Below are 25430 nucleotides of genomic sequence, written 5' to 3' on the forward strand. Positions count from 1 at the left end.
AGCAATAAAATGGCTTTATAGTATAAAAATGTATTTGAATTCTGAACACTCATGGAGAAGGAAGACACTTCAAACTAACTTCAAAACCTAATTCTTTTTTAGATGCAGAAAATGCACCCCTTAAGATAAATCTCCAAAAAATACCAGCTCCAGCTATGTCCTATCTCAGGTAAAACCAGAGGCTATCAGAGAACTCGTGTGCGCACTGTTGGTACCACAAAAACAAACTTTACATTGACTTTTGTTCAAGGAAGGCTTGTAAATGCTCAGCCATGATGCCCAAGAGAATTAAGTGTAAGCTTGCAGGTAAGTTCGGGCATAAGTGCTTTCCTCAGCCAAGTTCTCCATCAAAACATGATTCCAGAATTCTTCCACCAAAAGCCCAATCCAAAAAAAACTAAAAATCAGTGGAAGCTTTTCCATTGGCTTTGCTGAGGTTTGGATTAGGCCCCTTAGGAGAGGAGGGCACACTGAGTTTGGCCACTCGGCTCCTAATGCAAACGTACCTTCATCTCCAAAACTGACAACATCTCTTCTCCGAACCTCTGGATAGGATTCTCTCTTCTCTCTCTCTAGGTTTTAAGTCTTTATCTCTTTTCTGAGAGAAGAAGTGCTACAGAGGAGGCAAACCTGGTCTTCTGGAGAGCTCTCCTCCCACCTTCACTGCAACTGACCTTTGCATAAATAATGCGAACTACAGCTCCTCCGAGCCTCGACTCTGCTCTAGCATTGCTCTAGTGTTCTTTGCGTCGTAAATTCTTCTAAAACAGATTAGCTTATCAGGGCAGATATTTCTCTAATAGTTACTAGCTATTAGTTTCTCTAATCTAGTAATTTTCTAGTAGTATTTTTCTAGCTCATTTTTGATTTCATCTAAAGTTAGGAAAAGAGAGGAATTACATATGGAAGGGAGCAATTCTTCATCCCAATAATTTTTAATAGGTAGGTTTTTTTAAGAAAAATAATCAGTTTCTCCCTTCATCAAGGTACAATTAAGCCAGCTGACTGGATTACAAAGTTTTGATCAAAGAAATCCTGCTTCCCTTGACTTTTCAGTTGATCCTTTCATGCTCGTCTTTAATGCTCTAAAATTTTGTTGCTACTGTTAAAAATAAATAAATAAAAAGAGGCCTTCATGGGTTATAAACTCAGTCCTTAGAGCCTTCTCTATAGCTGCCTCCATACTTCAGCCTCTAAGAGCTCTGCCCAGTAATGCCTACAGCGAAGGTCTTTTCCTGAGAAGCCCAACTAGGAGTCATTTCCATGGTACCTCTGGTCCTCTCTGCCTTTCTAATCTCTACTTCAGTCCTCTGAAGGGCAGTTTCTAGGTACCAGCAAGAGGAGGCAATGCCAGAGAAGTTCACAAACACTGCTGCATGCAGGCAGTAGCAGCATTCCCGTGGGCAATGTGCACAACGATAGCAACAGTAGGGCAGGGCATAAAATCTCACTTCTACAACAAAAACTGAGTATTCTCTATCTCAGTCATAAAAAAAACTTAATATGAAACTTGGTCTCTGAGGCCTGCAGATTACCTCCTTGCCTTTTACACCCTTCCTGTATATGCCAAGTGCCCAAATCCATTACCTTGACAACACTGTGCATCACTGTAATAGCACGAGTCAGACTTGTGATTTTTGTGACCACAACAAAAGCAGACTCCCATCGATTGGTGTGGGGCTACCTGTTCGAAACTATAATTCCAGCAGGATACTTGTTTTAAATCTTGTTACTCTCTACTTTGGATCTAGACAAACTTGCACATATACCAAAACTAGTGGCTTGTTTTATGGTCTCATTTTAAAGGGTTTGTCTGTATTCCAAGGCCCAGCAAACAAAACGGAACAAAACCCCTCCACAACAGGTTCCGTTCGGTGCTTCTTCCTCGTCCTTTATTTATCCAGCCTTACGAGGCTCGATGCGGTGTTTGAAACATCCATGTTTTCCAAATGAAGGTTGTGAGGCTCTGCTCTAGACTAAACTCTGGGTGTGCACATACTTCACTTGTAAAAACCTTCTGATATACTTGGGCCTGGGCCAAAGGCTTAGGCTGGTGCAGGGAGGAAGGAAGGAAGGAGGGGGTAAACCAACAAAGCTGTATGTCAGGTTTTGTAGCGGAAAACGACAGATCCCAGCAGGTATCGATCCAAAGACAGGGATGACTGCTGGCTGGCACATGTTTAGCTGACAAGTCAAGAAAGTAAATCAGGTTACAATAGTGACAAAAATGACTGTCTCCACCAACGCATAGCAATGTATCTTCTTTTATAATATACAAGAAGAAGGCTCAGATTTTTCCTGGTTGTGTCCTTCTCTTACCGCCATCCCCTTTGGACGAGCTGTGCTGTATCTAGCTTAGTGTATGGACACATGCTAGGGAGACACCTTGCTGAGTTTCTGTAGGCTACTCCAACGGTGAATTGGAGGAAGCATGTACAAAGTCACGTGAAATCCGGTCCTAATTGAATTTACTATCACCAGGCTGTGCATTGACACATAGGGCATCAAGTAAGGCACAGGTTACCGCTTTTCACCTGGTACCTGTTCACAGTTCTCATACAGTTTTGCAAATACCAACATACAGTGCTAGACAGAAAACAAGTCCCAGCTCCTGATCTATCAACTCTGTAAGCCACTCACCTTTAGAGCAAATGCTAAAGCAGTAAGAGAGGTGATTTCTTCACTGTGTCTTAGTGCATATTAGGAAACAGCAGAAGAGGAGAAGATGCCAGCACCACTGAATACCAGTGACTACTGTATGTGTACCATGAGAAGAATCTTACACGACCCATGGAGGGCTTTACCTGTGAGGGGGCGGAGGGCTGCTGCTCAGGTATCTCTGGTGATCCCAAGTATTTCACAGCCATAAGCCTCCCATCTGTTCCTGAGAATGGGGTGAAGGATCTAATTAAGGTGAGACTAACACAGTGGGTTTGAGGTAGCAGAGTATCTGCTGCAGAAAATTATCCCTCAGTAACTTGCTGGAGTTCTTCAAGCAGGTTAATACAATAGCAGAGAATCGTGAAAGGGAACGTAGTTTTCCACAAATTTTTGACAACTTTGCTTGTAAAAGAGTAGAGGTCCTATCCTTAGGGGATACAGAACTACAGCCTTAGTTTGGGAGAAAAAGGAAAAGTTAATCAAAGAAAGATACAAATTCACCATCACCCCAGTACTGTGGGATACTCGCTGATAAATGAGGAATGACGCACTACCAAGCGCTATCCCAAGAGAGGACCCATCTCAGGCAGGCCCTTGTGTCCTAGTCTACACAGCACATATTCTTCCTCTAGAGCAAGAAGATGCCAGTGACCAGGCTGTGCTGGACAAGCCAGCAGCCACCTCAGAGGTCTGAGAGGCTCTTTGGTCAAACACCACAAGAAGACCAACAGTGGCACAACTGAGGCAAAGCTGCAGGGGCCAATGCCAAGAAATAAATAGCCCTCGACTAAAGGGCGAAATGAATGACTTACGAAGATATGTAAGTATCAGAAGACATAAATAAGGGGCTAACGGGATTTTCTCCCACACTGCCACAAATGTCAACCAGAGTTAGTTGCATGGCTAAAAGAAAAAAAAAAAAAAAAAGCTCATGGGAGTTTATGTGCTTATTTAGGCGCAAGGAGAGGGCACCTATTTTACAGTGTTCTCCTGATCGCTCTAAGGCTCTCAGGTGAGACTCGCTTAGGTTCAGTTGAAGCTTTGCCGGGGAACTGAAGTCAATGCTGGTGTGCTAGTTCTCCTTAGCTAAAGGCAAGGTCCAAGTCAGACTAAAATCCAGAGGGCTGCTGTCCGTCCCTCTGAGCAATGCACACCATCCCCCCAACATACGATTTAACGCTCTCCGATTAGCGTGTTTGTAAGTCCCTTGCAAAAAAGGCAGATGTTAACACTTCCACTTCATGGTTAGAAACTGAGACACAGAGCATAAGTGACTTGGCCAGAGTCACAGCGGGAGCATCTGGCTCGGCAGGGAGCTGAAGCCCAGCCACCCGAGCGCCAGGCGAACAGCCAAGCTCCTGGAAGAGCTTCTGTCAGGAACAATTCCCACATGGAAATAAGCCATCAACACAAGGACAGCCTAATTACAGATAAAAAGGAACCTGCTCAGGACCAAAAAGGGGTAGCCACAAGCAATGCAGAGTTAACCCATTACAGGAGCACCCTACACCAAGAAAGCGGGGTCCTACCATCCCAAAGGTGCCTGCTGCTCTAACTGCTGCTCCCGCGACGTGGGCTAAGGGCACTGCGCTAACCACGGCTCTGGTTTTGTGGCTTAGGAGGGTCTCTTGCAATGGCCAGGCAGCCCTTCTTTTCCATATCCCTTCTCCTGAAGCATCAGGTGTTTAGCTACTGCTGGAGTCGCCTCCAGACAGAGCTCAGACCCACCATGGCAAAGCTAACCCTGATGTTTCTCCACCCCCACCCCAGCCACGTCTTTCTGCCATTTTTCCACAAGTACTCTAGTTAACTCTAGTTAAATCCCCTCTGTGCTTTCCTCTAGAAGGGAGGATTTCAAAATTTGATTTGTTTTACTCACTAAGTACTCTCTGGTATTCCCAGCGGCTCCTTTAGCTGACAAGGCTTATCCTTGTCGCCACTTTGCTGTGTTTTATGGATAGGGGCCAGCAAAACCCAAGACGCCATTTAACACAGCACACAGTAGTCTTAACTCGGCACCGCTCAGCGCGTAGCACCGCTCCCTCCGCCGCAGCGTTACGCGCCGAGCGGTCCCTCTCGGCAGCCCACGCGCTCAGGGAGGGCCTTGGCTCCCCGCAGCAGCCGAAATTCCCGCGGCCCCTGCAGCTTCACGCGCAGGCGGCAAGACCCCCCCGCGCACGGGACACGGCCGGCACGGGAGTCAAACCGACTCCGCTGGCAAGCGGCTGATGGAAAGCAAATTCACTCCACTTTGCACCGACCACAGCCTCTCCTGGGGCGACGGGCCGCGCTCTGCCCTTCCCCACGAGCCCACCGGCACGACCGAGGCCACCTCGTCACGTCGCTGGAAGCCAGCGGGTGCTTCACCAGCGCAGACACAGAAAAAAACAGGGAAACGCAGAAATACAAGGAAAGGGAATCAGAATAAGATAAACACAGCGCTGCTGACCTCCTGCAGCAAAAAAAAGCGGGGCTGAAAACACACGCATCGGTGAATTACAAGACAATTCTTAAGCCCATTTTTATTCTCACATTTCTAGGTGAGAATATTTGCATCAGTGTAAGCACTTAACTTAAAGAATGAGAATTACCTTGAAAACAGTCCTTCTTTCCCAAAGCCTTTGAGTAAGTTCTCTGTGTTGGAAACTGCATTTTATTAATCCTGACGCTCTGCTCTCTGCTGAGGTTTTGTTCAAGGAGAAAGGCAGGGTGTCTGACAAACTCAAGGTAGCCCTGACCTTGTGAGCCTCTGAGTGCAAATCCAAACAGGGGGGAAAAAAGAAAAAAAAAACACTGCCGCTATCTTGCACTGTGAAAATGCAACTGGTTTACAGCATAACGGCTTGCTCCAGCTCCCGCTCAGGCTAGCAGGAGCTTTGTGACCGGCATCCTTAGAAGCAAAACCCCTCCAAGTAATTCCAACTTCCCACCAGCCTGCTGCTCAGAAGAATTTAAGCTGGAATTAATCAAATTCAAAATATTTAAGTGAATTTCAGTTATATTCAGGGTCATATGTAGAGTCCTTTAAAAAAATTAGGATCCTACTTTATTTTCACTAAAATTAATTTTCAAAGCATTTAACAAGGTGATAGTAAAATCTTTCCAAGTATCTCAGCTTCTAAATTCTGCGACGTATCATATTCATTAGCATCTGTCACATTATGCTGTGGGACAGAATTTACTCCATGAGTGACAGCATATTTTAAGTCACTACATGCAGGTGTGCGACAAACAAAATCAGTGTAATCATAAGCCTCAGAAAATGGCTTTTAATGTTATGTTTATATATATAATTCTGCTAAATTACCTGGGCAGGATATAGATGTATTTTACCTTTATACAACTGCCTGGAAATCCTAAAATCGCATGTTTGAAAGTGGAGCTTTACCTACATTTTACTGTAAAGATACAATGCAAAACATAAAGATGGGGCAAGTAGCAAAGGGACATTCCAAATATCCGCAATAAAAGGCATCCAATGGTATAAAATCAACGATGGGAAAAGGTTTCAGATATTTTTAAGTAAAGAAATGATCAAGTGAACATATTCTCCTTCAGAAAGGGACATATAAGTATTAGCCACATCAAACTTTCTCTCACCTAGATCCTTTAAACTTTAATGGAAAGATTTTCAGAGTAGCCTGTGAGGAATTAGCTGGTTGACCTCTGTAAGAGCTACAGAAATCATCCCCAAGCACCTCGCTAAAAGAGTGTCTGCTCTGATAGCGGGATACAGAGCGTTTCATTGCTTGGTCACTAGTTCAAATCTCGCATAAACCAACGATGGCCGGGAGTCATTACCACTGGGACGCAGGTTGCTTCCTGATGCGAAAGGAGCTATGAATCTTCCTCTATTTTGCAGTATTACCCATATCATAAAAGTCCCTACCATAAGGGGGGGCTACGCGGCCCCCTTACCGCCAATCTCACGGACATTACACACAATCTCTCCGAGTTGGAGGATACGGGCTATTTTGTACTGCTTCTGTTTTGCATTATGGTCAGGGCACAGAGATTTTTAGTCCTTCGTGTAGACAGACACAAACCTTTAACAAGCATTAAAAGAAAAATAAAATCACATTTGCAACTAAAAATAAAATGCCATTTCATTTGGCAGCTGTGTAACAGTGATTTTACACAGTGCTGTTAAAAAGTAAAATTCAGATGGAAGAAACTGCTGACTGCTGCTAACCTGCAAAAATTTTAAGTTCTTTGAGGTAGGAACATGTCAATCTTTTATATGTCTGCAAAATGCCATGAACACCTATGGCATTCAATAAATCATAGAGAGAATGATACAAGCAAACAAGAGTTATAGGATCTTATCTTTTCAGCAGATTTTGCCCTATGGTTAAAGTAGCTTACAAAGCAATAACGAAATATTATCAGCAAAATAAAGTTTTAGCGGCTTTTTATTCTTAGAAGTATTTTGCTAGCACCATGTCAATAGAAGCAGAGCTTCATCTGGGACCAAAAAGTTCTGATTTGCATATGTTATCATGGAAAATGAGATTTTATTCTACTCGTGCTTTCAGAAACACTGAGCCATGCACAAGATCAGATCACAAAATTAAAACAATTTATTGTACTGGAAGTCTCTTCTGTTAGCTTTGGCCAAGTTCCCAGTTTAAGCGATTAGTGAAGCCACAGAAATACTAATTAGCAGTGCAGGGATCCTCGGAACGTACAGTGTTTGTGTTCATGGTGTATTAACAAGAAGACTGACCAAGCTCATCTTAAAATTACTGCCTACTCTATCATTAATTGCCAAGACAGGAAATCAAATGGCCACTTGCAAAGGACGATAATTTATGCTGAAAAATGTGGAACCCTACCACAGCATGCACTCCAATAGTGCCTAAAGCATGAAAAGCAAGAGCCCTCCTTTGCATCGCCAACATGAAAAAATCATTAATCAAACCTTGCACATTCATGAGCTCACCTTAAAGATTCCTCAAGTTTTTAAATGTTCTCTCTTTGCTTTCTCATCTTTTGACTCTTAATTTTCCAGATTTTCTGTCAGTCATGAAAAGCAGAATTGCTTTTTTTCCTTTAAATACATGCTGAATCCTTCTTTTGAATCACATGGCTTGAGGAGCCAGTGACTTAGAACATAAATATTTGGGGGCACACAATAAAAACTGCAAGAGTTGTCAAAATGTCTCACTGTTAAAATTTAACAACCCTGCACTGTGCATCAGAGTACCAGCATTGTCCTAGTGTTTCCTGGTGAGCGGAACTGCAGCTGCAAATAACCTCTGTGCATATAACCCACAAGGAGCCTAAGCACCACCAAAGTCATTCCTCTATAGCATTTTGAAAACTTAGAGGAGTCCAGCTGGTCACTGAAAGTCACATCCAGAGCAGGGAATAACTCAATCTGAACAGTCCCAGAGTCTGGACTCCAGAACAGCCTTCATTGTATCAGATGCCATTTTGCACCTGTCTCATCCAGAGACCTAATTAAAGCTCTATTCAAAAGAAAATTAAGTGAGGGGCAACATGTGCAAATGAGTAAAGCTAGGCTGGCCCAGTCTGGGGATATTTTGGGGGTATAATCTGTCTCCAGTGTTATACATTACCAGCACCAAGCATAATATTTGCAAATAGCAAAAACAGAATAAAACTTTCCATGGCTAGAAATCAAAAGTTAGTCATCCAGGGAAAGGGTCTTCCTCCATGTCATCAGATGAAGAGTGGTTTCCAGCCCTTTGTCAAACATTAGCTGCTGGTATAAATTCAGTGGTTTCACTCTTGATCACCCAGAACTAAACGATGCTACATTCATTACAAACCCCCTGTAGCAGGAGAGCCTCAGGAAGAACACTTTCTGCTTGCAAAAACCGCTCAGCAAATGACAATCTAACTGGCAGCTCCACAGAAAAATGTCCAAAAAGCTCACTAAAAGGCTCCTCTCAGCCTGGCCCCTAATCCTGCCGTATCCCAATTGCAACACGCACTACATACACCAGAAGGCATCTCCCACATAATGGTTTCACAACCTACACAGTCACCAGGAATAGAAAACTACATCAGATTTGAGCAATTAAGTTCTTCTGTGCTATATACGCTGGAGAAGAATCATACGAAGAAAATCACACAGAAAATGAACAGAATGGATCACAGGCACCAGCATTAGCAGATAAAAGAATAGTTTCTTTTTTTCATTCAATAATATATTTGGAGGAATAAAGCTTGTGCTTATAATGAAAAATGTAACAAGCAGAACTACAAATAAACTTTCATTTAGCACTCATTTTATTACAGAGTTCCAAATTCAATTTAAAATTTACATTTTGTAGGAAATTTCTACCTAGGCCACAGGCCTATCCTAGAATTTGGGGCCAATATGAGCCTTTAAATTGAATTTTATTTGGAAAAGAACAATTGGAGTTATGTGAAGTCAGGCACTCCCAAAACATTTTATTGTTGCATTTACACATGAGGTATTAGTGTAAAAAAGAGAATAAAGAATAAACTGGGGCTTTCGTGTGTTACTCTGCTTTGTTAAAAAAATAAAAAAAAAATCCTTATATAGAGAACTAAAAGGTACCTGAATCTAATCAACTCCTCACAGCAGGAATCCAGAAGTACCACTTACAGTGTACAGCAGACTGACATATAATCATGGCTGAAACAGAATTACAGCTCACATCAGTTCTGCTGATCTCCGCTGGAGTCTAGGGGCGGAGGGAGGAAGTCCAGCAGACATTCCCTCATCAAATAAACAAAACGTCAGGACTAACCGACAGCCACACCAAAAGCTTCATGAATTCACTGAATCACAGGAGGCAAAAGCACAAATTGTCCCACTGCAGGTGATCAATTCCTTGTCCCCTTCAACTACTTCAAAGAAATCCTGCTCCCGCCCTTCCAGTTCTCCAGCTCTTTATGCTACATATAAATGTATATATGTATGTATAGAACGGGTGTGGGGGGGGAGCCTGCAGAGAATTTTTCTCCATAAAGCACAAAAAATGGAGCTCTCCAGTGTTTTTCAATGCTTGTGCAGTTATTTTCAGCTTCTAAGAATATACTTGGGTTTTTTGTCTTCACCAGTCTTTTTGGAACATGCATATGTTCAGCTGGCCTGAGGCAGCAATATAAGCAAAACAAGTAATCAGACATGAAAAGTTGCACTGACAAAACGGGAGGGGACAACGACGCTGTGTTTGACCCGTCCTGCTCCGCTGTTGAGCCCCGGGGAAGTCCCTGCAGGCATGCAAGCCTTCGGGCCACCTCTGCTCCACGACGCGCCACGATGTGAGCCCCCTTTATCCAGCTGTCCTGACTATCCTGAGGAATCCAGGAACTACGGAGAAAAGCACTGTTGGTTGCCATCACCAACAGGATTAAAGTATTTTTTATATCATATATGTGACAATCCTCTTCACAGAGGCCGGAGACTGATATTACCCCTGATGATAGCATCATTTCATAAAGCTTTGGACACAGTCAATAAAAATGCTTTTGTGAGATGGTGAATATACTGTGATGAGGGCTTGAACTTCTCCTTTCCTGTCTCCTGGTAATGACTGAGAAAAATAGATGTTCTGGTGTGTAGTGAGGAACAGAGCGTTCATATCTGTCTAGATCACATGCTGGATTAGGACAGTCAGGTCCTATTTCATGCAAACAAGTGGTAAGTTTTCAGTGTTACGGGCCACTGAGTAGCCCTCAGTCTAGTATCTAGATTACTTATGCAATTTAGAAGGAGCCCAGAATATCACTTAAGGGGGGAGGGAATGAAATAAAGGCATACAAAACAAGGTTGGAAGCTGCTCTTCAGCTTAAAGAACTTCAGCCTAGGCTCTTTAACAAAGTCTCCAGATGTATGGACCTGAACCAAACAAACACTGAGACCTTCTGAGGACAGACAGTGTCCTACACATGCACTCAGTGCCCACCACAGCCAGTGCCAGAGACAGAAAAGACTTTTTGGAATATTGCCATATTGAAGACTAATGATTGATTAAAAACAACATAGATATTTTGACAATCAGCACTCAAAAATGTTTCACATATATAAAGGAGAGAAGGAGAGTAAGGATGGAAGTAGTTTTCCTTAGCAACTGTTTTTAAATTTATATTCTCATCATGTATAAAACTTGTCCTTCTGAAAACTACAGGATTCCACGATTCAGCTCTGAAGAGCCCAGGGGTGAAGGCACTCAACCTGCCAGGTGGGAAAACCACCCTTGTGCCTATGAGCTACCTGAGCTACTATTTTTCAACTGTTACATCTGCACTAAGCCAAAAGGAAATCCTTGTGAACATGTTCTCAGAAATTCTGGGTAGGTTATAAGGACAAGAGTCACCAAAAGAGTCAATATTTACCGAGGGTTGTCACTTAACTAAGCCATGTCATAAACCAAGGAAAAAGCTGTTGTAGTCCCAGAACAACAGTATCGGCTGATGTATCCTACAAATTCTTAACTCTTTAATGGTATCAAAAGAGAAGCAAAAAGTTTAAGAAACAAAGGCTTGGATTAATCGCACTCAATTTAATATTTCTCTAATTTAGATGTCTCCATCTGAGGTAGCCCAGTGGCTGTCCTACACGTGCGATGCAGAGAAAAGGCACTTCCCCTGTGCAGTTTTCTGGCCTGTTTTAGGTTATCTCCCTTGAGATGAATCACACCTGGGAGCACTTCAGCAGAATGCAGGTAAGTCAGATCCAACTATCTTCCACTGTTGACACCCAAAGGCATCATGTGATTCCCACTCTCAATGTCCAAGCGTGTACTATGCAAAATCTAATTTCACGCCACTATGTTAGTGTTGCACAGAATGAGGATCTACCGGAAGAAACCTGGTGAAATTCAGAAATACAGAGAGGACAAAGGACTGCAAAACTGTAAAATACCCCCTCTCTCACGCTAGGTGTTTTGGAAGGCTCTTAAAAGAAGTTATCTTCTCCTACGATGTGTTTGGCCAGCAGGGAGTCTCTAGGTGTTGTTCACTGGATAAATAATTGTTTTCATTATTAAGGCAATTAAGGCATTCACAGTCAACATGTTCCATACTCATCACTATCATTTTCATTAAAAAAAAAAAAAGAGTTTAAAAAAAAAGATTATCTACTTTTCTTTTATGGCAAGGCTTGGGAGTGACAGATGATCCATCAGTTTATCTGCTGATTTTTAATGACAGCATTTTGCATTCATTATTCCCTACTTAAATTACTCTTTTAAAAAGAGGAATAACTTATTTCCTCCTCTTGTCACTAAAGAAATTAAACGGTACACCATTAAGAAGACTACTTATCTGACAAAAAGAAACATTAGCCATGCATTTAGAAAACCAGCGTGGAAAAAAAATTGTCTAAAAGGGAGACAGAAAATAGGAATGTCTGTCTCCAAATATCTCCACTATCTATTCACTGCTGAGATCAATAACTTCTGGAGTTAAACTTATGCACTGAAAACTCCTAAGAGACAAGACAGAGTATTTCTTTCTGATTGTGCAGTGCTGAGCGCACCCTCGGCTAAAGAGCTAAAACATGTTAAGCGTCTCAGCGAGGCAGGACAGCCTTGTTCCTAGCTGACAGCAACAGGGATATTTGTTTGGGGAAGAGGGGATTTTCAGCAGGGCTGCACAGGAGGACTCAGGCTCAGCCCGGCAGCTGTGGGAGTGCGGTATCGGGAAGAGCACAGCACTCAGAGTCCTGCTGCCACAGACCAGCCTGACCGGACCTTGGCAAACGTCAGGGAGGATCTGTGTTTGCCTGTCCTTTGCTCAGGGCTGCTCACAGCCGAAGCACGGGATACGAAACCCCCCACAAAAAGCGCGGCATTTTTAGACACCCGCAGAAGAGCAAACCCCAGCAACAACAAAGCTCTCCCACAAGCAGCTCTCACTTCGTGCAAATGGGGAGTGCCATGCCTCGCTAAGGTCTTGAGCCCCCCAGGCCCAAGAACTTTTAAGGACTCAAAACATACTCATTAATTAGACCAATAGAAAAAGGTATTTTTTGCAAGATCAAGCTATTGGCAGTTGGGTTTTAGGAAAGCTTTTTCGCTAAAGGTTTTGCAATTTGCCTTAATAACTGCAATATTTCACAGCAAACCTCTTAACAAGTATCCTGGGAAAATCCACACGGACCAAACTGTACAGAAAGAACAAGCAGAGTTAGCTTTCAAGTACCTGCGCGCAAGATCCCACAGGCAATATGTCCAAGTTTATTATAACACGGTGGCCTACATTTTCAGCGAGGGGCTAGGGGAACACAGCTCTCCTCCTACCACAGCCCCAGCCGTACGGCACGGTCCTGGGGAAAGCCGTTCCCCCGGGGTGGGAAGCTGCCGCGGATGAACGCCCTCCCAGCGTTTTGCCTCTCGAGAGGCCGAGAGCTCTCCTGACAACCAGGGCTTCGCGGCCGGTGCGTCGCACCCCCCGGCCCCCGGCGCTGCGTGCCCCCCGCGTCCGCACGCTCTTCAGACGCCCCGGGGGCCGGGCAGCTCGCAGACGTGCCAGAGGCCCAGCTTACGGATTCATCCCACCAACGGATGCGTGAGCGCTCGTAGCTCAAATCCAGCTTACCATTCTCCTCAAGGAAATAGTGAGGTTTAAAAAGAAATAAAAAAAAAAAAAAAAAAAATCACGCGCTGACTCTCACAGAAGAATCAGCCGCTATCCAGTCAGTTTACTTCTATTCTATTCAAGTTACATTATTTGCTTCCAAAAAAAAGCAGTAAGTTACAGGCACAGGTGAGGAATATTTGGAGAAAAATGAGTGAAAAATACTAACTAAAACAGAAGTTAATTTCTGCAACGTTAATACTGGGATATTTTATAACGTACTTGGCACAGGGTAATCAAATAAATCAAAGAAAAATACTTAATATTTGCCTGTCTAGCAACAGCACCTCCTAACAACAAAATGATTTTAAATTTTGGCTAAATGCCTAATAAATGAGTTTTCAGTTTTGTACTTTAATGCAGTGGCTGTTAAGTAAGCAAGTCAACACATCTTGACTTGAATTCTAAATGCGCACTGGAGGCTCCGTTACCAGGCAAACTCCTAAATCGGTGAAGGTGGAAATTAAACATACCTCAGATACAGACTCCCCCATTTCACCTTCATTCATTAATTTCTTCCAGTCCTATTATATCAAAGACCAATCTTACTATGTACCTTGAATCTGTATAAAGTTGATGAAAGTAAGTTCCTAAGCAACATTTCTAACGTACTGAGAAAGTTTCTGTATTACAGAACAGTTCAGCTGCTGATTTCTATAACATTTTCAAATGTGACACACTAATGCCTCTCATTATATACATATATATATATATATACACATATATATATAAAAAACATGGCTTACCATTAAGACTTATATTTTCAGCATAGCGCTGTCTCCAATTGCTAACTCTGAGTACCTCCTTTATCATTATAACCAGCATCAACAGAAACGAGGTAGGTACTTAAAACCAAGTACGTACTTAAGTGGCACCCTACATAATGATGCTTTTCTGAACCTAGACTTAAGTTTGCCAAAAGAATAAATTTTTTAAATTGAGTATATTAGTCAAGCGAAATATTTACAGAAGAATCAGCTTGTGCCTTTGTGGCATAAAGCTTCTGATAGCCTCTTCTCCTTCCCTCTAGACTCTCTGTAAGGCTCATCATGACCTTCCCATCGTATAGGTGAGGTTAGACATCTGAGGTGCTGCATGGAAATCTGGAGATGTGCAGAACTCACATGCATAAGATGAACTCTGGCAAAGAATAGCGCTTCCTTGCTACTTAGATCAGTGTACACCTCATCTGAGGTTTCCTCTAAGTCCAAGTTATCAAGGGAGAAGAAAAAAATTATGACTAAATTACAAAAACAACCCCCCCAAATCCTGCATTTTCACTCTTGTTCCTTGAGTCAGAGGATCTGTTAAGAGAGCGGCGGGTTCAGCAGCCGTGCTTACTTGGGCTTTAGCACTCAGTCTTGAGCTGTCAGCTGAGCATATCTGGAATGTGCGCGTGTATCTCCGTGGCAGTGGAGTAAAGCTTCAGAAACTTTCCAGAACTGTACAGATTTTTGTCTTGGGCCTCCAATAGTAACTCATGTGCAATCATCCACATGAACACTAATACATATTGCATAGGAAATAGCAGACAGCAGGTTGGTATAGATTCAGAGAAGCCCATTGACTCTTGAATATGTCATCACTCCCTTTGGCATCCAATATGGGAAAAGCATGAAAGCGCCAATGGATGAATAACTATTTCACCAGTCACTCACTCACTCAGCATGCATTTGAAATTTGCTCACAGCCTCCCTGCTATATTCTTGCAGTCCTAATTACACAGACTACCCTACCCTGAAATTAAACTTTGCCAACTGTTACATCAATATTAAGATTCACATGTAGGAATGATGTACCCAAAATGAAGCTAATTAGGTCAAATTAAAAAACAAGACTTGTTTCAGAATGATTTGGCCTATCTTTCAAAAGAAATATCACTCAAAATGGTTGGATTTAGTCCGATCTGAAGCCTTCAGTCCTCAGCAACGCCAATAACTTTTGTATCAGCTTCTGTGGACCAGTCTTATGAAAAGCTTATGCCACTTCTTGGCACGTTCATTGCTGCACCGAAGAAGAAACTAATAGGCCAGCGAGTTCCACTGATCATCTTTTTTTAATCATTAACATAAAATATATTCAAAAACAAAGTCAGAAATTAAAAAATAGCTTCTATTTTCCTAAATTGTCAATACAGAGAAAGGAGATCAAATTCAAAAAGGCTTAAAGGCTCAAATTTTTCCTGTCTAATTCCTGTAGAAAGGTACGAATCAGCCTTTTGGGAAAAACATTTTCATCCACAAACATGGGTAATAAACATCTATGAAGAGAATTCAGGGAATCAGAATTGGCTCTTTTGAGGCAAGAATCAAAATCAGGGAGTGCATGACCAGTTGGCCAAACATGGATATGGTCCCTTTCTCGTGCTACAACCCTCTACTTGTCAGAATTTTCTTGCCATTACTTCTGAAAAGGTAGAGGATGGGATACAAGAAGAGTTTCTCAGTACACTTCTTTCTACGCCTAAGAAACTTTGTCGTCTTCTCAGTTTGAGTTACATAATTCCTCTGTCCCTTACTGAGGGGATACCCTACATATAGCCCAAGTTTGATGCTTCTCATAACATTAAACCTATCCTCTACAAAGACTGCTCGCAATCAGAAGCTTTTCTACCTAATGAGGGCACACGAGCATATTTACCAAGGTACAACTGAGCCTTCTAAGCAATATGCAACTTTTGTAAGCTAAAAAGTGATTTTTCTCATTCAGTGTATGCCTATTAGATAAACACAAATACATTACACTGGTGGAAGGAATTTTATGGCATATTTCTCTGGATTTACATAGAGTATTTTATTGGCATAGCAAGTTAACAGACCTTTACCTAACATTAGTTTTCTAAGCCATCTTCATGCTTCCATTTACACAGTATCATCTTACCCCACTTCACAAATTCTGAATTCTTCTCAAAAGAAGTTAAACATTTTTCAAATTTTACAAGACAACAGTGCATTTACCTTGTAGGGGCTCCTTACTGCATTGCTCAACAGCTCTTTTCACCTACCAAAGGTATATTTGTTCAAAAAGTTATCCTTGGGCCATAATAAAGGTACTGCCAACACAACAAGGGTGGAATAAGAAGAGCCACTGAGTTACTATCTTCTTGCACAGGTGAACTGGGGCTAGGAAGCAATTATCTGGACTACCAGTTGGTAATCCTTGTGACCCATCTCTACTGGGGACTTTGCCAAAGCAGCAGTGAGCCTAACTGTGTAAGAAGAAGAAACAACCATCTGAAAAAGCTGGCAGGCAGGAGAGGATTCATGTGGTTACTGGGCTATTAGGCTCCCTACAGGAGAGGGATAGACAATTTCATTGTTCCTGGCCTTGAATGAAAAAAACTCCAGAAATTATGTATTCCCATTTGATCCTAGAACTATAGCTTTCTACACTAAAGGGTCCTCCATACTGCTGTTAATTTATCTATTATTTTTATATCCTCTCTAAGCTACTATGGGACTTCGGTGCTTTTATTTTACAGAAGCATTTCCAAGGAAGCTTGCATTCTTTTATACATAGAGGCATACATGTAAAGAATAAAGGTTAGTTAAAATTCTTGTAACTCAGGTTTTCTTTGTGATTCTGTTGAGTCATTTATGCTTGAAAACGCACGTGGATGCTTCTCACTGGAACACTCTTTGCACAAAGAACAGACGCTGTCGCTCACAATACGGGTCACAGCCTTAAAACTTGTGCATTAAGGATAAAACTCTCTTCGCCAACGGCTCAAGAGACATTGCTGCCTTGGGGTCTAGCCAAAGGCCAGAGAACGAACCCCTGCAGGAACTGTAGGCCATTTCCATTCTACGTTCAAAGCACACCTCTTTGCCCACGACACCTCTGACCTAAGCAAAACAAGTGCATAAGAACCGGGGGGAACACCCAAGCCGGTACGTGATGCTGCACACGGCTTTCCCCGCGTGACAGAACAGATGTTACCCGGCGGCTTCCCCAGTGTTAGGATGTCCTGGCCCTGAATCTGGGAGCTTGCTGTCATCCTTTCTCTGAGGAGCAGCTCTGGCCCCTGCGTSAACAACGCTGGCAAGCAGGCGCTTGTGAACAACATGTAAATCCTGCCCCAGCTCGGCCCTTCCCAAGCCCGTTTCCTCCCACAGCGCGATCCCATTTTCTCCGGGGTCTTTGCTGAACACTCTCTGACTTGTTCCCACACCTTAAGCCTTTTTTTTCTTTTCATTTCGAGCAAAAGGATTATGCATCGCCCTGTGTTTCTGTGCTCCCTCTGCTCCTTTTACTCATTCACTTTTCTTTGGTACTGTGTGAACTCAATGGCGTGCGGCCCACTGCCTTTCCATGGGCCTAAAACAAGGCAGAACAAGGCCGGCTGTCTACAGCAGTTACTGCTCTTTTGTGTAGGAGCGACACGCAAAATTGATCTTCTGCCAGCCAACTGCTGCTGCTGATGGCACTTTACACGCTCAATGTCCTGGGGCCAAGCAAGTTCCTCTGGCAATAAACACATCCGCAAGTGTTTCCCTGCATGTCCTGCTGCCTTCCGCACTGTAGTTAACAGCACGCTGCTGTGTGCTGCAGCAAGGTGCAGCCACCCATACCTATAGGCTGATTTACCTTACAGAAGCACCCAAACTCCTCCTCCTAGCTTCAGCACACCGTGCTCCGTGCCAAGAGCCAGCCAAGCTGCTGAAGGAGCTGATCAAGCAACCTGGAGAGGTTCTGGAGGCAGTGGGAACCTCTCATGCCGCCTGGATGCAGCATGGGGCCCAAATTAAAAAGCTATTCTGGAGTATAGAGCGATGGGGCATTCAGGGCAGAAACACCTCCACAGCACCATGAGAAGCAGCCCAAAGCTGGCAGAGCCATGGCTGAAGCTAGGAAGCCCCCTCGGAGCAACACAGGATCCAGGGAGAGAGCGTGTTTCCGCCCTTGGTCAGCTCGGGGAAAAATGGCATTTCCAACAAAAAAGTGATTACAGTAAATCAAGGCTGTCAGTCAAGATGAGAAGTGAGAGGAAAGAATCTCAGTTCTTATTTTTGAGACATACCCAGAGCTTTAAAAACAAAACCAAGTAATACAACATTTTTGCTCAGTTGACCATCAGCTCCAATAACATGTATTCACATTTGCTAAATACAGGCACACATCCTAACTGGCAGACAACTTTATGTATTCCTTTTGAGTGATATTTATAGCTCAAGAAATATTCCCAAGCACAAAAACCAAAGAAGTGAATTATTTCAAAATCAGAGGATTTATTTACATACCTAAAAATGCATGAAATAGCAGATTCTAACTTTTTTTGATTTAAAGACATAGCTATCTCTATATATATACACACACACACAATTATGATTTCATAAAGCCATTCAAATTATTTGAATTCTGTGAGCACATTTTAAAGCAGTAAAGAAATGGATTGATCACTATGGACTCATCTTACTATCCCAGTTTAAAGTTAGATGACTTCAAATGCCAGATAGTGGAGCTAGCCTGCATCAATTAAAAAACACACATTTACAGGCCACAAAATAAATTCATCTTGATGAAAAAATTGCTCTGAAGATTTAACCCTCTCTATTTCTGCATTCTGAGTCTCCCTCATACAAAGTTTAACTTAGGCAGTGACCTGAGAAACGGAAGCTGTATTACAAATAGGGAGATAAAATAATCCCATTATGAGAAGAACCAGTTTGGTCTCAGTAACACTCTACTCAGCACTTCGAGTAAGATCATTTTCGTTAACTTTGCTAGTTAATATAAACACAACCTTTCTGATTAAAGCACTAGTTTGTCAGAGAATCACACTCTCCTCACCTAGGTAAAAAAAATGATACAATATAGCAACAGTTTTCCTGAGCAAGGAAAATGATCCTTCATAGCGTCCCTTTTAAAGCCAAGTTGTGACTTCGTGTTTTAAGTATTTGTATTTGTGACCTCTCATCACTCGGGAGCCACAGGTTCAGGTCTCACTAAGATTTTGTTCTTTCCTTCAGCTTTGCAGGGGCGAAACCGAGCATCACGAAATAGGTCGTATTGTGGGGCCTTTCACCAGAGGCTTTAGAAACCCAGCTTCCCCTCGCCAACAATTTGAAATAATCTAGTCCTATGAAATGCTGAATTACTCTAGCAAAGTCCTGATATCCCATTCCTCTGCGTGTCGGCCTTGAGCGATGGGCCAAAACCAGACCATGTTCTCGGAGCATTTTTTCCAAGGTCTCTTGCACTGGCCCTTCTGCAGCACAATTTGTGGCTACATTCCCAGCGTGCTTGCAGATAGCTCTGAGGTGCAAAGCAAAAAAAATTGCAAAGCTCAATCCATCTTCTTATGAATAGAGTGGAAAACACATCCATGGTCTTTACAAGAACAGGATCGGTTTTTTGGATGCTACAAAGGATTTGTGTTTGGCACACTACCAAATTTTGGCCTTCTATGTATTTCAAAAGTATTTTTTCAACAATTTGACATACAGCTGTGGACCTCAGGATAAGATCCCAGTCCTTCAGACACAGTTATTCTGTGTGGGAGGCTGAAACCATACAATTTTTATCTAAGTCCACCAGCCTTGACTCCCTCTGCTCCTTGCAAGAAGCGCTCTGCACTCCTCGCAGATACTCAGATCCCTTCCTACGGAACGAAGTACCTGGTCCCAGCGGTCTCCCTAATGCAACGGTGTTTGGGCTTGAAGGAGAAACTGTGTATTTTTGAAACAAAGCAGCCTTTTGATTCAGCGAGCCCTACCAGGAGCGGATTCAAAGAGTCCTGCTCCACAGAGAGAATACGAGAGAGAACGGACACACACGGCAGCAATCAATCACCGTGCTCAACACGCTTCCGCAGAGTCCTTTGAGATGACAGCAGTAAGGGCAAAGTGAGACTCCACACAGATCAGGATGGGTGTGTGCATGCACACTTGTGTGCACATATTTAAAATAAATCTCTTCTTTTCATGCTCTTTGTACAACTGCATTATCAAAAAGAGGTTTCAAATACAAGCTTACGAGACTACTAAAGAGGTGAATTTATAAATGTATTCCTAAGAAAACACACTCTGGAAAGCTTTAATCTATGAGTTGTGACAACCTTGGACAAAATGAATTTTTAATAGAATATAATGTAAACTGCCTGAAACATTGTGATAAGAATTTTTTTTTTTTTTAGTATTGCACAAAAAAGACACGATGCACTCTGCATGAAAGGAGGAAAGGTCTTAATTTAAAACATTTTAATGAACACTCAATTTGCGCGAGGAAATGTGAGAAATGGAGATGAAAAACTCATGATAACGATAACACTGCCGAGAGGAGAAGGAGAAAGATTAGAAAAGCAAGCAAATTTGAAAAGGCTCCAGAAGATAACGCTAGCTAAAAGGAACGAAGGCTGGATCACGAACGCGTTACACTCGAAAGCTGCTGTTGTCCTTGCAGGCAACATCTGACTCGAGGGCCCTGTGGGGCTCTTAYCGGCATCGCGCACGCGGGAAGAGCGAGCAGCTCACGCGCGAGCCGCACAGACCCGATCTCTGCGCTAAGGGCATCGCGGATAGCCACCGAGATTTCGGCAAGCGCTGCGCCGACCCGCGGGGTTCCTCGCTTTGCCTGACCCTCCCCGGYGGCAGCGAGGAGCCGGCGGTGCTCGCAGACGGCGGCAAACTCAGCAGCCTCTTCCTCCGCGCAGGCTCGCTGCCTCCTCCGGGCTCGGAGGCTCAGTCCCGGTTGTCCCCACCAGCGCAACGCCGCCAAGTCAGCAGAATTCAGAGGACTTCCAAGAAAGAAAACTGGCTCCCCCGAGGGAGGAACTATTCTGTTTACTAATAGCCTCTGCTCGACAACGGAGGAGATTGATCCTGCGCTCCCACTCATACATAAACTGCCCTTAATGAAGCTACTTGAATTACTGAAAGGCGGAACGGATGAATCTGGTTTAGTGACAGTTTTACTGTGTTGACCTTAACAGAAGCAAGTTCAAGTCCCTGCTGATTTAAACAGCACAGGAGAATCCCCACATAAACTTTTAATGTTCTTCAAAGGAAATAAGAGTGCCACCATTATGACCAAAAAAAGCAAATTAAAATAAAGATCAAAGTTAAATATTTACTCTAAGCCCTACAATATTTGCAAATCTGGAAGCGATCTGTCAGCAGTTTCTATTTGCATACTTTAATTACTCCAAAAATATTAAAACTAATCTCACAAAGGAAAGGGTCGAAGTATTAATTAACTTGAGATTTGTTGCTTTTGTGCAATTTAGCAGTTCAACACAAAGCAAAAAACGGTTTTAATAAAAACTAAGTTACTGTAACAGGTATAATTTCATGGATTAGTGAAACCACACAGAAGGCAATAAGTTTCAGTGTTCTCTCTATTCTCTGTCTAACTACAAAAAAATCATAACTTAGTTTCTGCAGACAGATCCCTCTGTAGCACCAAACAATCTTAAGGCTTCCCTTAACCTCAGCATTTCACTTCCGAACCGACGGCTTTCCACACTGCTCCGAACAGATCCGAGCTCACTGCGGCTGGAGCGGGAAAGCCGGCCCAGGGCGCTCCGCTGCGAGCGGACACCGCGCGAGCCGCCAGATCGGCAGCCGGGGGCAGAGCAGCGCGAGACCTCGCTGCCGGGCTCCCCCTCGCTGCCGGGCTCCCCCACTAACGGGACGCACTGCCTTCTGTAACTGCTATTTGAGGAATTGGGAAATCTTGCTGAAAGACCAAGGATTCGGAGACAGAGCAGACAGCGCCGAACGCAGCTGCCAGCGCTCTGAATTATCTCGGTAACGGCCTGTGAAACCCCAGCAAAAAAACGAGGAAGGTTGCTAGAATTTCCTACAACCACAAATTCAAACTTACAACTTTTATAAATGTGTTTAGGAAACAAGAGGAGACTTTTCCTTTCTTTGTTTTAATGGAGAGGAATTCAGTGAAGCAGCTAATGAACTGAAATGTTTTCCCGACGCTTCATGCCAGAAAGCTCTGTACCCCTTGACTTAGCTAGAGACACAGAGCCTGGGAATCACTTCCCTTCACTTCACGCATTTACAGTACAAATGTTTGTGTCTGAGTTGGTCACCTCCAGCCTCTGCATCTTCACCGGGGAGAAACAGGCACTTTCTGCTTGCTGTTCACAGGCCTGCTTCACCTTAGCAGTGCCTCTGTCTCCCAGTCGCTACGAAGGAACCCACAGTAAATAGCTTGCACCTCAACACAGGTATCGCTCGTATTCAAAATTAAGTGGCATTAATTTGTTCCTCTAATACCGCTTCAGAAACCAAAAAGGAAACCAAGTGGAAGCTCACTTCGCACTACCAGACTTCAGCAACAATCCTCCCAGGTCTACACTATCAGTAAGCTACCAACCCTATTTTTCCTCTCTTAAAGGAGCTTTCAGAAAAGGATGCATGCAGAAGGAAGACTCCTGAAATCAAAGTTTTGACATAAAGTTTTGTCGTTTCCTAATTATGATACAATTTCAGACTAAATGTATGCACAATGTACTTTAAGTGTAGAGTAACTGCACGATAATAGAGAGAAATTGCTTGTATTGAAAAATACATAATTCTGACTAACAATGCAAATTTCTCATTACTTTTCATATAGCTTGCTGGAGCATTACCGCAATAAACGTACACAGCATTCAGGAGACATTTCATCGACACTCATAGGTGCTTTGCAGCAATAACGCACAACACTTAATAGCTATTACCTTTATAGCTTTTCGAATAAAGGAGACAGCACTGTCTCATATTGCTCTCTCTTATTTTTCATACTTTTCTATTTTAATCCATTTCTTTTTGTTAGTTCTTTGGCAACAGGAATTCTCTCACTGCCTGAAGGTGCAAGAAAAGCAAACATGAGCCAGGACCAGTTGGCTGCCTCCAGTTTAATTAGATCATCTACTTCTGAAGCTCAGAAGTGAAACGTAAGAAAAGAAAGCTCTTCCAAGGAAGCACAGAAGGATCATACACCACTGCTCAAAGGGTAACACCATTTATCAGAGGAGCCAATGTGCGTCTTGCACGGCAGTTCAGCGAGAGTAAGCGCCCGGAAGCGCTTGGCTGCCTACCTGCTCTCCGCGGTTGGATCGTTGTGCACGCACGTGATAATGGCCGTGGTCCTCTCGCTGTCCGTCTCCTCCTGGATCCCCCACTGGTCTGCATCACTGACTCTGACATCCGCTATCTTCACACCTGGGGCCGTCTTAATTCTGTTGGGAAACAACGGGAATTGCTTTAGTTATGGGCTTCATAAAAATAAATCCATAGAGGGAAAAACTGGGAAGATGAAATATTCCCTCTTGCATCAATAGACTGATACATTGCAACTCTAAGTCACATTGCTTTCAAAATATAAATCTGGTCCTGTTATTTTAAAGAGATGAAGTATGAGTTTCATTATGTGAAAAGCCAGTTAATTTTCAGCTTGAACAATGTGGAGAGAATAAGAATGTTTTCTGCTTCAGTGGCACCAGTTCGACATAAATGAAAAAGATGTGACTAAGCATAAGTTGATTTAATTTGTTGTGTCTGTCCTGCAATATAAGACTGAAAACCAGAGCACTGTGGTATAAAATAGATCCTTCTGCTTGTCAACCTTTGGGAGCAAGGTCCCTCTACGTACTGGGGAGAGGCCCGTATGGAGGAAGCATGCTCTGTTGCTTGAAGACCACAACACAGGGAGGGAAAGGAATATGTTATCATAGACCCTGGACTGAGGGACAGAAACAATTTTGCAGTTGCACAGGGGTCTATCAAACTGGGCTTGTTTCCTAATTGTTACATGATCGTAAAATCCTGCTGCCGAAATTCATATGATGTCCACATGGAAGACCTTAACTTCTTAAGCATGGATAGAGTCTAAAAGCAGGTCAGTACATGGCAAATGTTTTCACCATTTGTTTAAACAAACAATTTTTTTTTCCATTTGTTAAAAAATAATAAGTTCATGCTGTGGTGGAGCTCTGCATAGGAATAGATTGCCAAGGAATGGGAAACAAACTACCTTAATAGCAGCTTGAGTCCTAAAACAAGGCTGGGATTTCTACAGGAGAGCTCCAAACATGCCTGGAGAACAATTTGGCTGAAAGCAACTGCTGTAGCGCTGCCTCCACCACTACTGTGACTTAATTAATTAAAAGCAAAGCCAAGAGGGACCTCTTAGTTGTATGGTGGAATAAAACAGCACTGCTGAGACTCGAAGCGTTACTTAACAGTTAATTGTGATAGATTTGCCCCGATGCCTTGTGGCCAGTTGGTGCTCCATTACACTGTTAAAAATTTCCTTTCAATTCTAGCTCAATTCATGGTTTTGGATCAAAGCGCCTGGAAAACTCAATGGGTGGTCTTCTCCTCTGAGATGGAATTAATTCACCCTGCTTTTATGATTCCCTTATTCTTCCCTGTAAGGCTTCATTGACTTGGTGGACCAAATTCATGCCTGGCATAACCAATCCAAAAAGGAAAGGTTTCCTGTAGGGAGAGAATTTTACTTGATATTTTCCTAATTGTTTCCTTCATGTTTCTCCATGACGTTCATATGTTCAATGTGCCACAAAGCTTATGTGCCCCTTTCTTATCATCTCTTCTTCTTCTTTCGGATGAATTCATTTATTTTGTAGTAACTACACTGGACCAAATCCTTCCTGCAAGGCCTTGCTTTTCTCTTACAAGCATCTACACAGCTTCCTTTCAGACCAACTTGTTATTTACTGTGAGACAGACTCAGGCCTTCAAGCAAAGGATTCAATGTTTCATTTTGTTTTTTAAGACTTAGTCAGTAACTTGAAAAAAAAGTATTTGAGCATGATAAAAAAACAACTTTTTAAATTTTCTCATTCCCATATAAAATTCTATGTTTTGACAAATTTGTTTCCCCACCATCCCCTCAATTTCCCAAGTTTTTCTTGACAAAGTCGTCAAACCTCTACCCTAAAATTCCAACCAAGTCAAGGCCTTGACTAATTAAAGGTATTTCAGTAGAAGATGCAGTGGGGGGGAGAGGATAGTTGGATTTCATCCATGATTTTAGGATTCATCAGTCTTTTTCCATCTGCCAGAAGCTTAATATGTCCTCCTACACAGCTCTTGCACTACAAGGACATTAACTCCACAGCATTTACTTTCCTTTACTCTGTTCTGTATCTACCAGGTCAGTTTACCCAAGAGGATGCAAATCAACCACCCCAGGTCACTGCCACATAGGAGCAGACTTTAACCCCT

General features: G+C 42.8%; 1 protein-coding gene across 2 annotated transcripts in view; it reads right to left on the reverse strand.

Moving 5' to 3' along the window:
* TMEM132B (transmembrane protein 132B) overlaps positions 1–25430 on the reverse strand; it is a 255118-nt gene that overhangs the window by 118820 nt on the left and 110868 nt on the right. For both annotated transcript variants that reach the window (XM_085321058.1, XM_085321057.1), the window contains exon 3: positions 23279–23419. In XM_085321058.1, the coding sequence (XP_085177184.1) occupies positions 23279–23419 (141 nt within the window). The remainder of the gene's footprint in view (positions 1–23278; positions 23420–25430) is intronic.

Source organism: Rhea americana, unplaced genomic scaffold (assembly GCF_003343005.1).
Source record: "Rhea americana isolate MKP2758 unplaced genomic scaffold, rheAme1 scaffold_68, whole genome shotgun sequence".
In the NCBI taxonomy this organism is placed as follows: domain Eukaryota; kingdom Metazoa; phylum Chordata; class Aves; order Rheiformes; family Rheidae; genus Rhea; species Rhea americana.